This window comes from Coregonus clupeaformis, chromosome 24, assembly GCF_020615455.1.
Source record: "Coregonus clupeaformis isolate EN_2021a chromosome 24, ASM2061545v1, whole genome shotgun sequence".
Lineage (NCBI taxonomy): Eukaryota > Metazoa > Chordata > Actinopteri > Salmoniformes > Salmonidae > Coregonus > Coregonus clupeaformis.
Window position 1 is genome coordinate 12,021,494 of NC_059215.1, and position 22,043 is coordinate 12,043,536.

General features: G+C 45.3%; 1 protein-coding gene across 1 annotated transcript in view; it reads right to left on the minus strand.

Annotated features, from left to right (window-relative positions):
• The window catches only part of LOC121537424 (rap guanine nucleotide exchange factor 3-like), a 47,510-nt gene that overhangs the window by 24,211 nt on the left and 1,256 nt on the right, over positions 1–22,043 (minus strand). The window contains exon 2 of the mRNA XM_041845060.1: positions 18,664–18,708. Coding sequence (XP_041700994.1) covers positions 18,664–18,708 — 45 coding nt within the window. The remainder of the gene's footprint in view (positions 1–18,663; positions 18,709–22,043) is intronic.

The window sequence follows — 22,043 nt, forward strand, 5'->3', positions numbered from 1 at the left end:
CAGGAGTTAGAATGAAACGTGAAAAGCAAGTGCCAGAAAACATATCTTCTGACAGGAGCATTATAGAAAGTAGACCATGTGTGATGTCACATACGTCACTAGTGTGAGTGGAGTTTTTCTTTGTGGGGGCCCTAATTGTGTGTGTGGGAGGCAAGCACACAACTACATTTCCTCCATATAAGAGAGAAGGGGTGGATGTCACTTGGCTATGGTGACAACTTTTCCTTTCTGACAGCTTTCACTTTCCTTCCACTTTCTCACTATCATTTCGATTAAAGAGTAAAGACCCCTCTCATTTTCTCCCCCCCTCCTCTCTGTCCCTGTCTCTGTCTCTGTCTCTGTTCTGCTCTACCACCCAAACAGAACCCTCTGTCTCTGTTCTGCTCTACCACCCAAACAGAACCCTCTGTCTCTGTTCTGCTCTACCACCCAAACAGAACCCTCTGTCTCTGTTCTGCTCTACCACCCAAACAGAACCCTCTGCCTCTGTCCTGCTCTACCACCCAAACAGAACCCTCTGTCTCTGTTCTGCTCTACCACCCAAACAGAACCCTCTGTCTCTGTCTCTGTCTCTGTCCTGGTCTACCACCCAAACAGAACCCTCTGTCTCTGTTCTGCTCTACCACCCAAACAGAACCCTCTGTCTCTGTCCTGCTCTACCACCCAAACAGAACCCTCTGTCTCTGTCCTGGTCTACCACCCAAACAGAACCCTCTGTCTCTGTCTCTGTCTCTGTCTCTGTCTCTGTCTCTGTCCTGCTCTACCACCAAAACAGAATGTGGAAAAACATTGAGTGTAAAACTATCACTGATGCAGACCAAAGCTTAGGTAACTCACAACACACTGTGTCTGTTGCTATGCTGTCTCTGTCCTTGACAAAACCAATATTACAAACTACCACATAACAATATTTACTGGATGTATTAATGAACTAGAACTCCCTCTTTCACTTTCTTCTCCCTTTCTTCTTTTCACTCCCTCCCACTCTGTATTTTCTTGCTCCTAGACTAGTCTTGTGATTACATGAGTGACTCACACAGTTGCTTGTTTGTTCTTGGGCTGCTTTCAGGGCGCTGTTTGTCCAAGGTGGTGGTCTTGAGATTCAGATTGAACTCAACGAAGACCATTTCCTATGGCTTTTCTCTCCACTTGGCTTGGTGTTGTGGTGTTCCAGTCTCCCTGTGTGAGGCCCTCTCCCCTCTCTCTCCTCTCCCTAGCCTGCCCCGGCCAATGGCTATGGCTCCAAGCCACTCAGGATGAAATTATTGGCTCTTGACCCGTGACTGATCTGCCAACCCAGGCCTCTGCGATGACAACATAACCTGACAGAACCTGGGGTTCTCATACAGCCAGACTCAAGTATTAAAGACCTCAGCAACGTTTCAAATAAAGTGTTTTCAGAACCATGGACAAAGGAAAGGAAGTTCATAGAGACACACCTGCTGTGTGAGAAGTTAACTGAGGGGTCCCCAACCCTCCCTTCTCTTCCCCCTTCATCCACCGTTTTCTCACTGGCTGTTTTATTCAAACACCTAGTGTCCACAGACTGTACGCATCATTCTGAACCTCTCATCCTCTCCACTGACGTCTGCTGTGTCCCCGTTCCCAGGCATGCAGACTGGCTCTACTGGCCGTGCTAGCTGGAGGTCACCACTATTCCCATGTGCCCTGACTGTCCCCGTGGAACCACTAGCTACCACCATGTTTCTTAGGCACGTTACCTCTGACCTCTGACACAATAATCTCCAAATGCATAAATCCCCTATCATCATTGCAGCCAGGCTGCCATTTCTACTGTGGCTGTGTTCAGTTTGCTATCTTAAACGCGTTGTTATTAATTCATGACTTACCTAGTTAAATAAAAGTCATTTTTTTTATAACAATTAATAAAACAGACCAAAACATAACCTTTCCTACAGTACATCCTGGGTACAGCATGTCACCTCCTAACCTTGATCATAGACAATAAAAAGAAAGGCAGTGTGTCAGTGATACTGTATGTCTAGTTCTTCACTTGATTGTTTCCGACTGTATGTGTCAGGTTACAGAGTAAACACTTTTCCCACAGGTGTGCCAGTGAATGACGTACTGTACGTACTGTAGAAGTGTCCCTCTCTCTCACTGCTTTCTTTGACGTTTCAGCTCCGGAACAGGTTGACTATGTGCTTTAGATTAACATTAATAACACACTTTCTTATGGAGACCAAGTAAAGTCTACCTTTGATGGCTATGTCTGTGTTTGAATGGTGTAGCATCACAAAATGGCTTTACCCTGAACATCTGGGCCAGTTAAAACGGTTTATGGGTTGGATGTCTCTGGCTGGTTGTCTCTGACAATAGCTAATGTGGTCTGTGGTAACGCCCACAAAAAAAAACAATCACTGTTTGGTAACTTCCTTCTTCGGCTCAGTGAGAGTTGCTGTTTTAATCAGTGAGAGTTGCTGTTTAAAACTGTTGCCACAAAGTTGGAAGCACAGAAACGTCTAGAATGTGATTGTATACTGTAGCGTTAAATATTTCCCTTCACTGTAGCAAAGAGCCCTATCCCGAATCATGAAAAACAGCCCCAGACCATTATTCCTCCTCCACCAAACTTTACAGTTGGCACTATGCATTCGGGCAGGAAGCGTTCTCCTGGCATCTGTCAAACACAGATTTGACCGTCGGACTGAAGCGTAATTCATCACTCCAGAGAACGCGTTTCCACTGCTCCGGAGTCCAATGGCAGCAAGCTTTACACCACTCCAGCCGACGCTTGGCATTGCGCATGGTGATCTTAGATCTTGTGCTGACATTGCTTCCAGAGGCAGTTTGGAACTCAGTAGTGAGTGTTGCAACCGAGGACAGATGTGTTTTATGCGCTACACGCTTAAGCACCCGGCAGTCCCTTTCTGTGAACTTCTGTCATTGCTTGTCCATATATGTATATAGTCTTAAATTCCATTCCTTACTAGATTTGTGTGTATAGGGTATATATTGTGAAATTGTTAGATATTACTTGTTAGATATTTCATTAAAAATATATATCTGTAGGCTGTGGCTACTGATACGAAGTTTTGTGTTGTGCTTATGTTTGCAATACTGACAACGTTTGTACAAACATGTCTATAATGTATTTTGTGGCATGTACTGTAGCCTACTCCCCTCCTGAAGAAAATAACATTAAATCGCGCTTATGCTTACTGAGGCATGGGATGCAATAGTTCGAACAGTGTTGTATACAACACAAAGTTTGTAGTCTACACCCGTGACCAGGCAAAGACAAGAAGGGGGAGTGGCAGCGGAGCACTCAGCACAGTACCTACGTAGGCAGCCGAGTGGGTGGGCACTCACTGATTTTGAAAACATTTGCAGTTTTATAATGCTATTCTACACATTCTGTCATGTGGCTCAGAGAAAATGTTGCAGTTTTAAAGATCATTTCCTGCAATTCTACACATTTTGCCATTGCTTATGATGTTTTGATATGCTATCTGGGGGGCCCCTAACCAAATAAATTATACTTTTGCTATGAATCACTGAGTGTGGTGTGTGGGTTTACTGAACTATTCCTCTTGTCTGTGTTAAACACTGTAAAGTTTCCACAACTGTATCAAAGTTTCCTCTGTGGGTGAGTCTACAGTCTCCCTCTGTGCTGTGACCTTCGTGGGCTGCGTTGTGTTATCTTGAGGTTCTCTCTGGAACATGACTGTATCTGGAGAGAGGGCTGTAGCACCACACAGGTGGGCAGAGAGAGGAGCTGAAGACAAGACCACGGCAGACTTTCTGAGGAGTTATAGTTTCCCACCAGCATACTTCCTGCCCCACTTAAGAAATACCTTTGCTACAGCACTGGATTTCTATACTGTATATATATATATTTTCAAACTGGAAGTGCCAATTTAGGTCAAAAGCTCTTATGACCAGTGCTTGCAAAAGATATGACGGCATTGATAAGAAGTTGTTTAACTGTGTGTCCTGTATGTGAATATACCTAGCACCAAACCCCAAACCACCACCAGACATCAATCCCCATCTCGATCATTAATAGATATTAGGTGCAGTGCTCTCCTGACTTGGAATGTGTTTCTGTAGACTCCACTGCTCAAGCAGTGATGGAAGATATTAGGAACACAAAAGTAACAGGCTCAGCAGTTACAGAGGATGACACAATGCCACATAACACTGCCCAGGAGAAAAAGGTAGTTGCGAATACAGCCTGAAGGCAGGGCCATGTCTGTTGTCATCACGTTGTGGTTGACATATAATTGAGATGACAAACATCGTTGTAGAATGTCATGTAGGGCCGTGCACAGACCTTTCAGGGGGCAGGTGCTCAAAATAAAAAAAGGCACATTTTTGACATCGGGAAAAGAGGATAGGCTATCAGCTGATCATTGATGTTGATTGATGTAAATCTGCTAGTTAACTAGCTTGATAATTTTTTTACTGATTGCGATTTATCTTCAATGATCTTAAACACACTAAATGTATTGGGTAAAGTGTTATGAAATGTAATGTCATGTAAGATTTTAAACTGTGCCTTCGGAAAGTATTCAGACCCCTTGACCTTTTCTACATTTTGTTACGTTACAGCCTTATTCTAAAATTGATCAAATTGATTTTTTCCCTCATCAATCTACACACAATACTCCATAATGACAAAGCAAAACCCGTTTAAAAAAAATACATTTTATAGCTAATTTATAAAAAATACCAAACTGAAATATCACATTCACATAAGTATTCAGACCCTTTACTCAGTACTTTGTTGAAGCACCTTTAGCAGCAATTACAGTCTTCTTGGGTATGACGCTACAAGCTTGGCACACCTGTATTTGGGGAGTTTCTCCCATTCTTCTCTGCAGATCCTCTCAAGCTCTGTCAGGTTGGATGGGGGGCATTGCTGCACAGCTATTTTCAGGTCTCTCCAGAGATGTTCGATCAGGTTTAAGTCCGGGCTCTGGCTGGGTAACTCAAGGACATTCAGAGACTTGTCCCGAAGCCACTCCTGCATTGTCTTGGCTGTGTGCTTAGGGTCATTGTCTTGTTGGAAGGTGAACCTTCGCCCCAGTCTAAAGTCCTGAGCGCTCTGGAGCAGGTTTTCATCAAGGATCTCTCTGTACTTTGCTCCATTCATCTTTTCCCCGATCCTGACTACTCTCCCAGTCCCTGCCGCTGAAAAACATCCCAAGAGCATGATGCTGCCACCATCATGCTTCACCGTAGGGATGGTGCCATGTTTCCTCCAGACGTGACGCTTGGCATTCAGGCCAAAGAGTTCAATCTTGGTTTCATCAGACCAAAGAATCTTGTTTCTCATTGTCTGAGAGTCTTTAGGTGCCTTTTGGCAAACTCCAAGCGGGCTGTCGTGTGCCTTTTATTGAAGAGTGGCTTCTGTCTGGCCACTCTACCATAAAGGCCTGATTGGTGGAGTGCTGCAGAGATGGTTGTCCTTCTGGAAGGTTCTCCCATCTCCACAGAGGAACTCTAGAGCTCTGTCAGAGTGACCATCGGGTTCTTGGTCACCTCCCTGACCAAGGCCCTTCTCCCCTGATTGCTCAGTTTGGCCGGGCGGCCAGCTCTAGGAAGAGTCTTGGTGGTTCCAAACTTCTTCCATTTAAGAATGATGGAGGCCACTGTGTTCTTGTTGACCTTTAATGCTGCAGAAATGTTTTTGTACCCTTCCCCAGGGGGGAAGTCTCATAGCAAAGGGTCTGAATACTTATGTAAATAAGGTATTTCTGTTTTTAATTTTTAATAAATTAGCAAACATTTCAAACAACCTGTTTTTGCTTTGCATTATGGGGTATTGTGTGTAGATTGATGAGGGAAAACATGTATTTAATCGATTTTAGAATAAGGCTGTAACCTAACAAAATGTGGAAAAAGTCAAGGAGTCTGAATACTTTCCGAAGTCACTGTAACTGCCCTAATGCTGCTGGACCCAAGGAAGAGTAGCTGCTGCCTTGTCAGCAACTAATGGGGCTCCTTAATAAATACAAATACAAATAATAACTTCATAATATATCCTAGTATTCATAATCTTCTAACTCATGATATAAAAAAATCAGGATATATGTCTAGCTTGCTGGCTAGTGGCTTGTGCGGATACTTTAGTATACGGTGGTTAGCTAGAGTGGATATTACCTGTGTTCAGTGCTTAATTTGTAAATCGGGAGGTACCGGAACAAAAAGTGAGCGCGAGAGGAGGGTAACCAGGGGAGCTCTGAGGAACCAGAACGCATGAGATTTAAAAAAAACAACAACTTTATAATCGAGAGTTGCATGCATATCATCGCAGTTGCGTAGTGGCATAGAGCAGTAGAGTAGAAGTGCTTACAGAAGTTGCAAACATGGGGACCATTTGTAGTAGCCTAGGGTCCAGACTTTTCTTTGCCTTTTATAAATGCATTTCATGCAATTCTATGTCATTTTACATGCCTGGAGACTTTGGCAGAATCTATTTTAAAACCCCACAAACGATCGAAATGACAGGCTACTTTGACACTGACAAACTGAGAATCTGAGATCAATAAAACAACCTTGTTTTGAATCCATCAATAGCCTAGGCCTAGGTGTGTGGAGACACACACATTGTACAATATGAGGAGGAAATGATAGTCCTAAAAAAGCTTTCCAGTTTCACTGACTCACCCAATGATGCGCAGCTCACTCGCAGGCGATGGCCGATGCACTCGTGCCAAAAGCCTACCTGTCCCCTGTTTTACTTTGTAAAACAATGTTCGCTCAATAGGCCTACCATAAAACTTCAATTAATAGCCAGGACGTTTATTTGCTTAAATCACTGGACACAACAGGTGCTTATTAGAGACAGGCTTCTATTTGAGCCAGGCATCTATTTCCTTAATGCACACAGCTTTTGCTCATTTGGATAATTAATTGTTTAATGTATGCCTATATGTAAAAAATATATATTCTTCTCCTCTTTGACTGTGTACTTTCGGCAGTTCTTACTTTCACCTGTGGAGGGCGATCAAACGATTTCTGGGGGTCTGTACTCCCGAAGTTGTTGACTGTTTTTGTGCTTGCCAGTTAACTAGCGGTTCTCAGCTGTTAGCAGCCAATGGCTAGCAGTTTCTTACTTGGATAAAAACTGATAATTGCCATAATTTCTTCAAGCCATTACTTAATTATTTAATGTAGCAAATCAAACATTAAACCTCCTAAACAATCCATGGTAATTCATGGTAACCTCGTAAACAATGCATATAGACCTGGCATTTATTTGAAGCAGGTGTTTATTTGCTGAAATGTGTGCCATTGCCCGGCTATTAAAAGTGACAGGCGGCTATTTGAGACTGTGTTTAATTGATGATTTACAGTATTTGGAAGTTTCTAAAATATTTTGGTAGCATACAGCAGACAGATAAGTCTTCTTTTTTCAGCAGGAGCCATTTGCTTTCCAACCTGTGTTTTCCTGCGATTGTATAAAAAAAATTGCAAAAGGCCTGTTTTGTCTGCATGCTGTTCACTCACAGATTTGATGTGCTTTCCTGACTGTAGGCTATACCTTGTTATTTGGCAACAGAAAATCCACAGCTAGGTTGTGGCTAAATTATAGGCCTACTCATGGTGTAGTAGGCTATTCTGAATGATTTAATTTCTTTCTGAACAGACAGCAGTAATTCTATAACTTTGGCAAATGTATAAAAAATGTATAGCAGCACCTCCAGCACCCTTCCCGCGACTATGATTCTACAAAGAAATAAATGATGAAGTGCTGCTGTGCGTAGGCTATCAGTCAACCAGACTGAATATTGTTGATGATGTAAATTATGAAGTGTTATCAACTGTTAATCAAATGTTTTGCTGCTGTGGCAGTACTGTTGACATTTAAAGTAGGTAGCTTGCTACACACACGCGACGGACCGGTGACCCCAATATCCGTCCACTCTAAAAATGAGTGGTTCAACAAGGGTTCTCCTAAGATCCTTAAAGTTCTTTGAAGAACCTTAGGGTTCTTGGCACTGAAATGAGCCCCCAAACGGTTCTTCCAAGAACCCCATAGGAGGTGGGGTTCATCGAGGAACCTCCTTAGTTGGTGGGGGTTCTTGCAGGAACCTTACTGCCCAACTGAAACATTTTGATTTGAAAGGACAGCAGGTGCAGGCACTTAACTAAATGTTTTAAGATCTCCTCAATTGAAGGTAAGGTTTGTCCCTTGTATGATCTAAATTGATATTGTTTTATACCATCTATCTTTTCATATTTGTGCAAATCTTTCTAAAACAGAAAATGGACATATTTCAATGGATATCAATCAACAAATAGGTAAGAATATGTATGCTATAAGAATATGTTGAAGGCTAGCTGTATTGGGTGTAGATGAATGAACTGCTCACTTTTGTGTCTGTGTCTGCAGGTATACAGACGAGGAGGCATACAAAGGTATGTCAATTGGTATTGGTATGTTATGCAGATCACATGTACCATCCTCCTCCCTTACCTCTTCAATGAAATCCCATAGGCTTCTACATTATGGACAAGGTATGTGTATGAAAACCATTATCAAAACAGTTTTTTTCACATTCACATTTACCACAGAAACCAAGGTATGAATACTGTTGTGTGTATGTTTTGTTAAACATCTGTATAATTAAAATTTTTTGGATTCACAGACTTCACCCTCCCTACACCTCTGATGAATATAACAGGAAACCTGTTCGATCACTATACACTACAAAATCATTCTGGCTATGGATACGGAGAACATCAACACGTACAATTTGGGGGCAGTGGGTTTAGAACAACAATGACAGGAACTGTATACAAAAATATAAATATATATATTTACCACCACCCAAAAGGGCACTTGGCGAATGAGAGGGCAAAGGGACTGGAGCTCGGGCACAGGTAGACCCCTATCTAGTAGTGCCTGATGTCATGTGTGTTTTTGTATCATCATTTTGAGGCAAACTGTATGTTGGAGATCTTACTGTATGTTGGAGATCTTACTGTACCTTGGAGATCTTACTGTATGTTGGAAATCTTAATGTATATTGGAGATCTTACTGTACACTAAAAAGAAAAGGTTCCTGGAGTATCCTTTAGGGGTTCTTAAAATTGAAACTGTGGGGGAACCTCTATAAGTTCTTTGAAGAACTCTTTAAAATGGTTCTTCAAAGAACCCCTTTTAATGGATACTCGAAGAACCTTTTGAAGAACCTTTTTGGGCACATTTTTGAACTCCCCCTCCCCTTTTATTAATAATAATACGCATAACAATAACAACAATAACACAATATTTTAGTTGTCAGTGTTTATTATGATTTTAGTGGCAAAGCAGAGTCGAGTGGGTACAGTTGAAGTCGTAAATGTACATAGACTTAGGTTGGAGTCATTAAAACTTGTTTTTCAACCACTCCACAAATTTCTTGTTAACAAACTATAGTTTTGGCAAGTCGGTTAGGACATCTACTTTGTGCATGAGACAAGTAATCTTTCCAACAATTGTTTACAGACAGATTATTTCACTTATAATTCACTGTATCACAATTCCAGTGGGTCAGAAGTTTACATACACTAAGTTGACTGTACCTTTAAACAGCTTGGAATATTCCAGGAAATGTTGTCATCGCTTTAGAAGCTTCTGATAGGCTAATTGACATAATTTGAGTCAATTGGAGGTGTACCTGTGGATGTATTTCAAGGTCTACCTTCAAACTCAGTGCCTCTTTGATTGACATCATGGGAAAATCAAAAGAAATCAGCCAAGACCTCAGAAAACAAATTGTAGACCTCCACAAGTCTGGTTCATCATTGGGAGAAATTTCCAAATGCCAGAAGGTACCACGTTCATCTGTACAAACAATAGTACGCAAGTATATACCCCATGAGACCACGCAGCCGTCATACCGCTCAGGAAGGAGAAGCGTTCTGTCTCCTAGAGATGAACGTACTTTGGTGCGAAAAGTGCAAATCAATCCCAGAACAACAGCAAAGGACCTTGTGAAGATGCTGGAAGAAACAGGTACAAAAGTATCTATATCCACAGTAAAACGAGTCCTATATCGACATAACCTAAAAGGCCGCTCAGCAAGGAAGAAGCCACTGCTCCAAAACAGCCATAAAAAAGCCAGACTACGGTTTGCAACTGCACATGTGGACAAAGATCGTACTTTTTGGAGAAATGTCCTCTGGTCTGATGAAACAAAAATATAACTGTTTGGCCATAATAACCATCGTTATGTTTGGAGGAAAAGGGGGGTTACTTTCAAGCAGAAGAACACCATCCCAACCGTGAAGCACGGGGGTGGCAGCATCATGCTGTGGGGGTGCTTTGCTGCAGGAGAGACTGGTGCACTTCACAAAATAGATGGCATCATGAGGAAGGAAAATTATGTGGATATATTGAAGCAACATCTCAAGACATCAGTCAGGAAGTTAAAGCTTGGTCGCAAAAGGGTTTTCCAAATGGACAATGACCCCAAGCATACTTCCAAAGTTGTGGCAAAATGGCTTAAGGACAACAAAGTCAAGGTATTGGAGTGGCCATCACAAAGCCCTGACCTCAATCCTATAGAACATTTGTGGGCAGAACTGAAAAAGCATGTGCGAGCAAGGAGGCCTATAATCCTGACTCAGTTACACCAGCTCTGTCAGGAGGAATGGGCCAAAATTCACCCAACTTATTGTGGGAAGCTTGTGGAAGGCTACCCATAACGTTTGACCCAAGTTAAACAATTTAAAGGCAATGCTACCAAATACTAATTGAGTGTATGTAAACTTCTGACCCACAGGGAACGTGATGAATGAAATAAAAGCAGAAATTATTCTGACATTTCACATTCTTAAAATAAAGTGTTGATCCTAACTGACCTAAGACAGGGAATTTTTTATAGGATTAAATGTCAGGAATTGTGAAAAACTGAGTTTAAATGTATTTGGCTAAGGTGTATGTAAACTGTATATCCTCTGTCGTGTTGATGTTAATGTGTTGATGTTCTCCGTATCCATAGCCAGAATGATTTTGCAGTGTATGGTGATCGAACAGGTTTCCTGTTATATTAATCAGAGATGTAGGGAGGGTGAAGTGTGCAAATCCCAAAAATTGTAATCATACAGAGGATTTAAAAGAAACATGCACATGGCAGTATTCATACCTTGGTTTTTGTGGTAAATGTGAATGAAAAAAAAAACTGTTCACTTTTGATAATGGTTTTTATACAAATACCTTGTCCATAATGTAGAGGCCTCTGGGATTTTCATTGAAGAGGTAAGGGAGGCTGCTGTGACTGAGTCCTATAAGGTATAAGGTATTAGAGAAACCAAAATTAACTGTAGATAATACATGTGATCTGCACAACATACCAATACCAATTGTACATACCTTTGTGTGCCTCCTGGTCAGTATACCTGCAGACTCAGATACACACAAAAGTGATCAGTTCAGTCATCTGCACCCAATGTAGCTATAGCCTTTAACATATTCTTACCTCTTTGTTGATTGATATCCATTGAATTGTGTCCATTTTCTGTTTTAGAAATAATTTTAAAAGGGAGAAAGAAAACACTGCCTTTTGTACAAATATGAAAAGATAGATGGTATCATCATAAAACAATATCTGTCATGAGCCCTCTCACTCCACCGGGTTACCACCTTAATGTGTTTCCACTATCTTCCACTCTGCTCATCTCTCTCTCTCTACTCAGCCTAACGAGCTCCACCTGTCCCTGCTCTGCTCGGCTCTAATTACTCTGCCAGCTGCGCTGCATTACCCACTAACCTCTCCCAGTATTTAAAGTCCCGTCTCTCAGCTCTCCTTTGTCAGATCGTCTGCAAAGCTCACACCCGGAACCTGTGTGCTCGCGCTTCTGGCTCACCCTTGTTTTGTGACCCCGGACCTGCCTGATTCTTGGATACTCTTCTGCCCCAGGAAAACCAGACCTGCTTTCTGCCATTACGACTCCTGACTACTCTTCGACCCCCGGTAACTCTGACCAGCCTTCTGCCTTGCTACAACGTATTTGGATTTCCCTTGAACTGTACTTCTGCCTTGTTTCATCCGCCCCGTTGTGTCTGTGTTTCCTCCCCCCAGGACTTCTGGACCACCAACCACCGGCGTCATCGGACGCACCGCTGCCACTGGGGGGGGGCACAGACCCAGCACATTGGACGGGATAACCCCTGGAGCCTTCACTCACTCCCTACTTCCCTTTTCCCTTAAGTTTTAATAAACTTTCTGGTGTGACGCAATTGTGGTCCTCTTGTCGTCTGTCTGAACCGTGACAGTACGATCTGACCATCATGGACTCAGCGCACACTTCCCCCGACATGGAAACCGAAGAACCTGAGCAACCCACCGCCATGCTACGCCTGGAACACACTGAGAGAGAGCTAGGCCGCATGAGCGGCGACATCACCTCTCTGCTTCAGGTCGGCCACCAACAGCATCAGCAGTTCCAGCAGCACCAGCAGCAGTCCCAGCAGCAGCAACAACAACTCGCCAGGATCATCCAACTCCTCACCAACCTTACCCCAGCCAGTCTGCCCACCAGCCCTGCCTCCGAGTCACCTGCCCCGGTCATTTCAGCCGCTGCCCCGGAACCCAAGATTGGAAACCCCGAGCGGTTCAACGGCGATTCTACCCAGGTCCGGCCATTCCTGACTAGCTGCCGACTTCAGTTCTCCTTGCAGCCAAGGACCTTCGCCACGGAGGGGGCTAGGGTCGGGTATGCCATCACTCACCTGACGGGCCGAGCTCGACTCTGGGGAACAGCAGAGTTCGAACGTCAAACCCCCGCATGTGCAACCTTCGACCTGTTTGCTGAGGAGATGCTGAAGGTGTTTGACCTGGATTCACCAACCGCAGAGGCGTCTCGTGAACTGTTCAGTATTCGACAAGGCAGACGTACAGTCGCAGACCATTCCATCGACTTCCGAACCCTGGCAAGACGAAGTTCTTGGAACACACCATCGTTGGTGGACGCGTTCTTCCATAGCTTGGCTGACTATATCAAGGACGAGTTGGTCTCCCATGAACTGCCTTCCACTCTTGATGAAGCCATCGCACTGACTGTCCGGATCGACAGAAGGATACAGACCCGTCGTCGTGAGAGGGGGCGCCAAGGTCCACCAACTACCGGCATTCGGAGAGATCCGACTGGGCTCCTGTCAGCTACTGCCACTCACCCAAGTCAGCTTGATCAGTCTGAGCCTATGGAGATTGGGCGAGCCTCTCTCACTCCTGCAGAGCGCCAGCGCCGCTTCACCTCCAACCTCTGCCTCTATTGTGGAGGTGAGGGACATCGTGTGGTAACCTGCCCTTTAAAAGCCGAAGCTCACCGGGCATAGGGGGAGTCCGGTTGAGCTCAATGACCATCCAGTCCTCCGACCGCAAACCCTTGCTGCAAGTTCACCTCCGCCTCTCTGACTCTACTCACACCCTGGCTGCTCTGGTGGATTCTGGCGCCGAAGCCAACATAATGGACATCAAGCTGGCACGCCAACTGGGACTGGAGAACCTCCGTTTGACACCTCCTATTCCTGCCCGGGCACTGGACGGACACTTACTCGGATCGGTCACTCATGTCACGGCCCCGGTCTTGATGGGTCTGTCCGGAAACCATCAAGAAACTATCCAGTTTCACCTGCTCCCCTCTCCAGGCCAACCCCTCATCCTGGGTTACCCATGGCTCCGCCCGGCACAACCCTCAGCTCGACTGGGTGACCGGGGTGATCAGGGAGTGGGGAGAGGACTGCCACCGAACCTGCCTGCTTGCTGCCGCACTACCCCCTCGGCCAGTACCTACTAACTCCGCCCCTGACCTCTCCCATGTCCCAGAATGCTACCATGGTCTCAGAGAAGTGTTTAACAAAGCAAGAGCCACATCTCTGCCCCCTCACCGACCGTACGACTGTGCCATCGACCTCCTCCCTGGAACAGCCCCTCCAAGGGGCCGTCTTTATTCGTTGTCTGCTCCTGAAAGAAGGTCCATGGAGGACTACATCAATGACTCTCTGTCCACAGGATTGATCCGTTCATCTTCATCTCCGGCTGGTGCTGGCTTCTTCTTTGTGGGGAAGAGGGACGGATCTCTTCGCCCTGCATCGACTACAGGGGACTCAACGACATCACAGTGAAAAACCGTTACCCTCTCCCTCTGCTCACCTCTGCTTTTGAGTTGCTCCAGGGAGCCACTGTTTTTACCAAGTTGGATCTCAGAAACGCTTACCACCTAGTGCGGATCCGGGAGGGAGATGAATGGAAGACCGCATTCAATACACCAACAGGCCACTACGAGTATCTGGTTATGCCTTTTGGCCTCACCAATGCTCCTGCTGTGTTCCAGGCTCTAGTGAATGATGTACTGCGGGACATGTTAAACAAGTTTGTCTTCGTTTACCTGGATGACATCTTAATCTACTCCAGAAACCTGTCTGAACACACCCGCCATGTCCAGCAAGTCCTTCATCGTCTTCTGGAGAATTCCCTCTACGCCAAGGCAGAGAAGTGTGAGTTTCACGTCAAGACAGTGGCCTTCCTGGGGTACATAGTGGCAGAGGGAAGTATCCAAATGGATCCTGCCAAAGTATCAGCAGTCACGTCATGGCCAGTTCCGGAGAACAGAAAGAAGCTGCAACAGTTTCTGGGGTTTGCTAACTTCTATAGAAAGTTTATCCGGAACTACAGTACCGTTGCTGCCCCTCTCACTGCTCTAACCAGCACCAAGCAACCCTTCACCTGGACCCCAGCAGCCGACAAGGCCTTCAGTACCCTCAAGGTAAGGTTCACCTCCGCTCCCATCCTCCAGATGCCTGACGTGGACCGGCAATTCATTGTGGAGGTGGACGCCTCGGATGTGGGAGTTGGTGCTGTGATTTCTCAGTGGGCTGCGGAGGATAGGAAGCTCCATCCCTGTGCCTTTTTCTCACGTCGGTTGTCCCCCTCTGAGTGCAATTACGACATAGGGAACCGAGAGCTGCTGGCTGTGAAGCTTGCCTTGGAGGAGTGGCGTCACTGGCTGGAGGGGTCCACCATTCCATTTCTCGTTTGGACCGATCATAAGAACTTGGAGTACATCCGCACGGCCAAACGGTTGAACTCCAGGCAGTCCCGCTGGGCCCTGTTCTTCACCAGGTTTAATTTCACTCTGTCATACCGGCCTGGATCACGCAACACCAAGCCAGACGCCCTCTCCCGTCAATTCCAGAAGGATGACAACCCCTCCAAGGATCCTGTGTCGATTCTGCCAAGTCCCTGCATCGTAGCAGCTCTGACCTGGGCTGTTGAGGAACAGGTGCTGGAAGCTCTCCGTAACCAGCCCGGTCCCAGCACTTGCCCAGCTGACCGCCTTTTTGTCCCCGAAAACCTAAGGTCCCAGGTCGTTCAGTGGGGACATGACTCCCGCCTAGCTTGTCACCCTGGCTCCACCCGCACTTACAACCTGCTCGCCCAGAGGTTCTGGTGGCCCGCTCTGAGAAAGGATGTACGGGAATTCGTCCAAGCCTGCCCCATCTGCAACCAACACAAGTCGTCCTGCCAGCCCCCCAGCCGGATTGCTGCAGCCCCTGCCTGTGCCCAGACGTCCCTGGTCTCACATCGCCCTTGACTTTGTCACGGGGCTGCCCCCTTCAAGGGGCAAGACCGTCATTCTCACCATAGTTGACCGATTCAGCAAGATGGCACACTTCATTCCCCTCCCCAAGCTCCCAACCGCCAAGGAGACCGCCCAGGTGGTCCTGGAACACGTCTTCCGGATCCACGGACTGCCAAAGGATGTAGTTTCTGACCGTGGTCCACAATTCTCCTCCGCTTTTTGGAAGGAGTTCTGTCACCTGCTGGGAGCCACAGTCAGTCTGACTTCCGGATTCCATCCCCAATCCAATGGGCAGTCAGAGCGGGCAAATCAGGAGCTCGAGAAGGCACTGCGATGCATGACTTCACGCAACCCCCACTCCTGGTCGCAGCAATTGACATGGGTGGAGTACGCACACAATTCTCTGACCTGCTCTGCCATCGGTATGTCCCCTTTCCAATGTGTTTATGGATACCAGCCTCCTCTATTTGCCAGTCAGGAAGGGGAGGTTACTTGCCCATCTGCACTCGCGTTTGCCCGTCGATGTCGCCGCACCTGGTCACAGGCCCGAGCCACACTTCTCAGATCCGTTGCCAGCTACACTACCGGGGCCAACCGTCGGAGAATCCCTGCTCCCACCTACCATGTTGGTCAAAGGGTGTGGTTGTCGTCAAGGAACCTGCCACTCAGGGTGGAGTTGCAGAAGTTGGCACCTCGGTTCATTGGCCCATTCCCTATCATAAGAGTGATTAGCCCAACTGCTGTCCGGCTCCAACTGCCTAATTCCATGAGGGTGCACCCCACTTTCCATGTGTCTAAGATTAAGCCCATTCATGAGAGTCCGCTGGTCCCTGCTGCGCCTTGTCCTCCTCCTCCACGGCTCGTCGATGGTGGTCTGGTTTACACCGTCCGCCGCCTGCTTCGGTCCAGACGGAGGGGTAGGGGTCTCCAGTACCTCATTGACTGGGAGGGCTATGGACCTGAGGAAAGGACCTGGGTGCCAGCTAGTCGGATTGTGGATAGGACGCTCATCACCGCCTTCCACCAACGGCATCCTGATCAACCTGCAATCCGTAGGGGCCGCCCCAGAGGGATCCCTAACCGTCCTGCCCGCTCGGCTTCCTGTCCTGTGCCTGATCCTGTCTCGGGACCGGTCCCATCTCCCGACCACGGCCCTCCGGCTTCCTCCGAGGATGAGGGCGTTCGCTCGGACCGTTCGGAGGAGTTCTAGCCCTCCTCCGGCTCCCCTCCTCCCGGCCGGCGTGGTGTTGCTCTTGGGACTTCTGGGGCCGTCCCCTTGGGGGGTTCTGTCATGAGCCCTCTCACTCCACCGGGTTACCACCTTAATGTGTTTCCACTATCTTCCACTCTGCTCATCTCTCTCTCTCTCTACTCAGCCTAACGAGCTCCACCTGTCCCTGCTCTGCTCGGCTCTAATTACTCTGCCAGCTGCGCTGCATTACCCACTAACCTCTCCCAGTATTTAAAGTCCCGTCTCTCAGCTCTCCTTTGTCAGATCGTCTGCAAAGCTCACACCCGGAACCTGTGTGCTCGCGCTTCTGGCTCACCCTTGTTTTGTGACCCCGGACCTGCCTGATTCTTGGATACTCTTCTGCCCCAGGAAAACCAGACCTGCTTTCTGCCATTACGACTCCTGACTACTCTTCGACCCCGGTAACTCTGACCAGCCTTCTGCCTTGCTACAACGTATTTGGATTTCCCTTGAACTGTACTTCTGCCTTGTTTCATCCGCCCCGTTGTGTCTGTGTTTCCTCCCCCCCCAGGACTTCTGGACCACCAACCACCGGCGTCATCGGACGCACCGCTGCCACTGGGGGGGGGGCACAGACCCAGCACATTGGACGGGATAACCCCTGGAGCCTTCACTCACTCCCTACTTCCCTTTTCCCTTAAGTTTTAATAAACTTTCTGGTGTGACGCAATTGTGGTCCTCTTGTCGTCTGTCTGAACCGTGACAGTATCAATTTAGATCTTACAAGGGAGAAACCTTACCTTAGATTGAGGTGATCTTTCCATTTTTCAGTTAAGTGCCTGCACCTGCTGTCATCTCAAATTCAAATCCAAATGTTTCAGTTGGGCAGTTAGGTTCCTGCGAGAACCCCCACCAACTAAGGAGGTTCATTGATGAACCCCACCTCCTTTGGGGTTCTTGGAAGAACCTTTTGGGTGCATTTTTCAGAGCCAAGAACCATACGGTTCTTCAAGGAACATTTAGGATCTTAGAAGAACCCTTGTTGGAACCCTAACTTTTAGAGTGTATGTTGGAGATCTTACTGTATGTTGGAGATCTTACTGTATGTTGGAGATCTTACGACATGACACAGTAATGTGGGACATAATATGCAATATGACACAACATAGTAAATGTTTAACCCTAAAGACCTATAGCTTCAAGTGTTCAACTACAGTAAATTTAATATTTACTGTACTTCCATTCTCCATTTTCACTATGCTTCTAATCTATGGTGTTTCTATGGGGTAACAGATTATTTAAGGTGAGGTCAAAATGGCTGACATGAATAATATTCCTACTCAGTGACCTGGTTGTTTCTCTTCCCAGGAAGATTGTGATTCATCAGAAGATTCATCAGAAGCCAGAGCAGATTGCGTTAGGACTAAGGCTAGCTGTAGGGATGTGATGTACATACGCTCCAAAAAGGGTTCCAAAAGGGTTCTTCGGCTGTCCCCATAAGAGAACCCTTTTTGGTTCCAGGTAGAACCATTTTTGTTTCCAGGTAGAACTATTTTGGGTTCCATGTAGAACCCTCTGTGGAACCAAAAGGATTCTGCCTGGAACCAAAAAACGGTTATTCAAAGGGTTCTCCTATGGGACAGCCGAATAACCATTTTAGGTTCTAAATAGCACCTTTCTTTCTAAGAGTGTATTGTGGGTGGCAGGTAGCCTAGTGGTTAAGAGTGTTGGACCAGTAACTGAAAGGTTGCTGGTTTGAATCCCAGAGCCAATTAGGTGAAAAATCTGTCGATGTGTCCTTGAGCAAGGCACTTAACCCTAATTGCTCCTGTAAGCCAATCTGGATAAGAGCGTCTGCTAAAATGTAAATGCTCTCTCTCTCTCTCTCTGTGTTGCTCTCACTGTCCCTGGACTGGCATACTATGTACCTGTTTCATGGTGTCCTGTGTGTCAAGAGCCTCTGGCAGGGGGGTCTATGGGAAAGAAAGAAAGACACATGTACTATTCCATCATAGGTTCACATCCTGTTCAGAAGGCCTATAATATCAAGGCATTGCTGAAAAATAAGGCCTATGATATATTATGGCTTCCTCTCATAGGCATTCCAACAGAACTGGCTAAACTGGTTGTTCTCAGAAACCACTGGGTGGGACCAGAAAGGTAGATTGAATCTGGAATATTCTAATGTTTAATGAGATACATACTTTTGTGTACATTGTTTGTTTTCAGGGAGGTTTTTCTGTATGTCAACTGGTTAAGGCAATATATGGATCTGGTTTAAACCAAATTACATATGGGTAAATCCTCCTCTCAAATCAAATCAAAGTGTATTGGTCGCGAACACAGTTTAGTGGGTGTTATAGCAGGTGGAAAAGACAAGAAATCAAGAACGGTAGGATGAATCTGATTAACAACCCAAATAGCACTGTAGCAGTAATCAAATGCAATCTATGTGTATGTACACCGGGATAATTTACACAAGATCAGCTCAGATCACCTGATGTAATCAACACCATCCTGTAGCCTAATTCCCACTTCCTCTTTTGTTGTTTTATAACTATTCTTTTATGATCCACTTACAGCCTCCCTACATGTGTTCCCAAGCCAGCTGCTAAATTACATGATATAGATGGACTCTGCTAGCTGAGGTGTCAGAGGAGTACACAGTCACTTAACAATGGCCTTTGTTCAGGCCACTCTCTCCTGTGTCTTTCCAGGTCTTGTTAACTGGTGAGTGCTTAGTGCCTTGCCTTGAGGGCCACTCAGAAGAAAAGACAGACGACAAAAGATACAGGTCCTATATTTTCACTGTGCCAGTTTAATAAATGAGAATAATAGAAATATGAAACATGACAAGGTATTGTCATCTCTTCTCTTTGTGTGGGAGCGTTATTGATGTCCTGGTGCTGTGCTTGGGTATCAAATGCAGCGAGAAGAAAATTGTTTGAACATATAGTTTTTTCCCTCAGCTCCATTATTGCGGTCAGAACACTATCTGGACTGGGAAAGATAGAGATGGACAAGAAGGTTATAGCGGGTAAACAGCTGTCTGCTTCAACAGACACATTTATGTGATCTATAAAGAATATGGACGATAAAGTATTCTTCTTCCATCCCCTTTACTTCAATCTTGTTCTATTTTCTTTTCTTATTATTTTACTGGATTGTTTTTCTTCTCTTAAGTCAGGTGTACAATGGCTCCTAGCGTGGAGACCTCTCCACCCTTCCTTTCTGTTGACAGAGTAAACTGTGCTGGTCTGTCTTACAGCCAACCCTGTCACATGCTCCCAACCAGAGGGACTAAACATTGCCCTCCTCCATTGTTAACCAACTCCTATAAAATAGACTTACTGTAAGTCTCTCTCATATGTTCTATCTTGTATGCACTGTCAGAGCAGCAAAACCATGCTTGTAGAGGCATCACTTCTTGGTTAATCTAGCATCACACAGACACACCTGTAAAATAATTTGATTATTTTCCTTCACTCGCATCTTAGACAAAACTCAAGTCCTGGGTAGGCAGCAGTATGGGGCATGCAGTGGAAAATACCAGATGCTATGTCCCTCTTATCGAGAAGTGCCCTTCTTGCTATGTACCTCTTATTATGGGGACCTGCTGTCCTGCTCTATCTCCAGGAGTCACCACCACCATGCCAGCTGTAGTATGCAATAAGCAGGGCCATTGGGGTACAGACAGGTCCTTATTAACATCTGCTAATTATAGAAAAACAACACTCTCTGTCTTCAAATGCTACTACTGGTGGTATCTTACCACACGTATTACACGTGTCTCAATTAACTAGTGTTAGCTGGCGCCCAGTGTGAAACCAGTTTAATTGGGTCTAATGTTAGTGAATTTGGCCCGCCGGTGATTTTATTTGCCCCCCCAAAGTTTTCTGAGCAAAATGTATTTATTTATTGTAAACACACCAGCAAATCAGCTCCAAGTGATTTTAATTTTGGAAATCTGTTCTAAAGCATTCCCACACATAATATGTGCTCATTTACAAATGTAAGCAAGGTTTGAAATGATTATGTTTTAGTCAAATATCTGTTTGTAAATATTTGAAATTATGTTCCGGCCCCCTGACCACCTCAAGAAAAATGTGTCCCGCGGCTGAATCTAGTTGATAATCCCTGATCTAAGGCAGGGTTTCCCAAACTCGGTCCTGGAGCCCCCCCTGGGTGCACGTTTCGTTTTTTGCCCTAGCACTACACAGCTGATTCAAATAATCAAAGCTTGATGATGAGTTGGTTATTTGAATCAGCTGTGTACTCTGGTCCTAATAAAGCCAACTGAACTCAATCTCCATTCTAAGCCTATCATTTTATATTTCCATATCTTACTGTATTATCGATGTAATAAGTGTATTTTACGAAGATATCAAATGAAAAACAGGGAATTGTATGTTTAGCTTTTAGTAGACCTCCTCACTAGCAACTTCCCACAGCAATTGCAATGAATAATCTCAGGCGTTTGAAAGCATTGCTCTATTTATCTATTAGAGGGTTGTAGTTGTAGTTGAACCTCCAGCCAGGCACTAGTGCACTGTGGCTTTAAGAACATTAAGCACATGGACTAGATTAGGACAAGATCATTGCCATAGGGTGTCCTATGTAATTAATCAACTATAGGCTACTTAAAGACAAACAACATCAAAATAATCGAACAAATAAACACAAAAACTCACTTTACAAGATGATATCTATAGCCGTTCATAAACTATTATTCACTCATTCTTACTTGTGAAGTAATAATAAGTAATATCTCCATAGAAGTCCCAATAGCACCTGGAAAAGTGTTGTGTCTAGTCTACTCCATCGATGTTGCCAAACATACAGTGTATGTATTTGTGACTTTTTAACAAAAAGCACCTTGTTCATTTTAAATCAAATAACTTATTTTTCATGAATTATGACTTTTCGAAGTACATTAAGGTCATCACTGATTCAGCTAACCATACAGTCTTTAGATTAATAACTCTAGATTAGTATCATCTTCCTGACCTATTCAATAACAAAGTCAAAGTCAAATTTAGATCCTCCTTGAGGAGCCCTATTCTGAATCTTCCTGTGTCTGAGGGAAAATACACATTCTTGTATCCCCTGTAAACTGAGTTGGGGGACTGAGGTGAACAATAAACAATGCACTATTAATAACCAGAGTTTAATCAAACTTTGGCTGGGTCTTTGCTACCTTCCTCTCCATACTCAAGACAATAGAGAAGTCCTCTGCTCAGTCTAACCATTCTCCACATGCTTACATACAACGCAAGACACTGCTTTTGTTTTGGGGACACATACACAG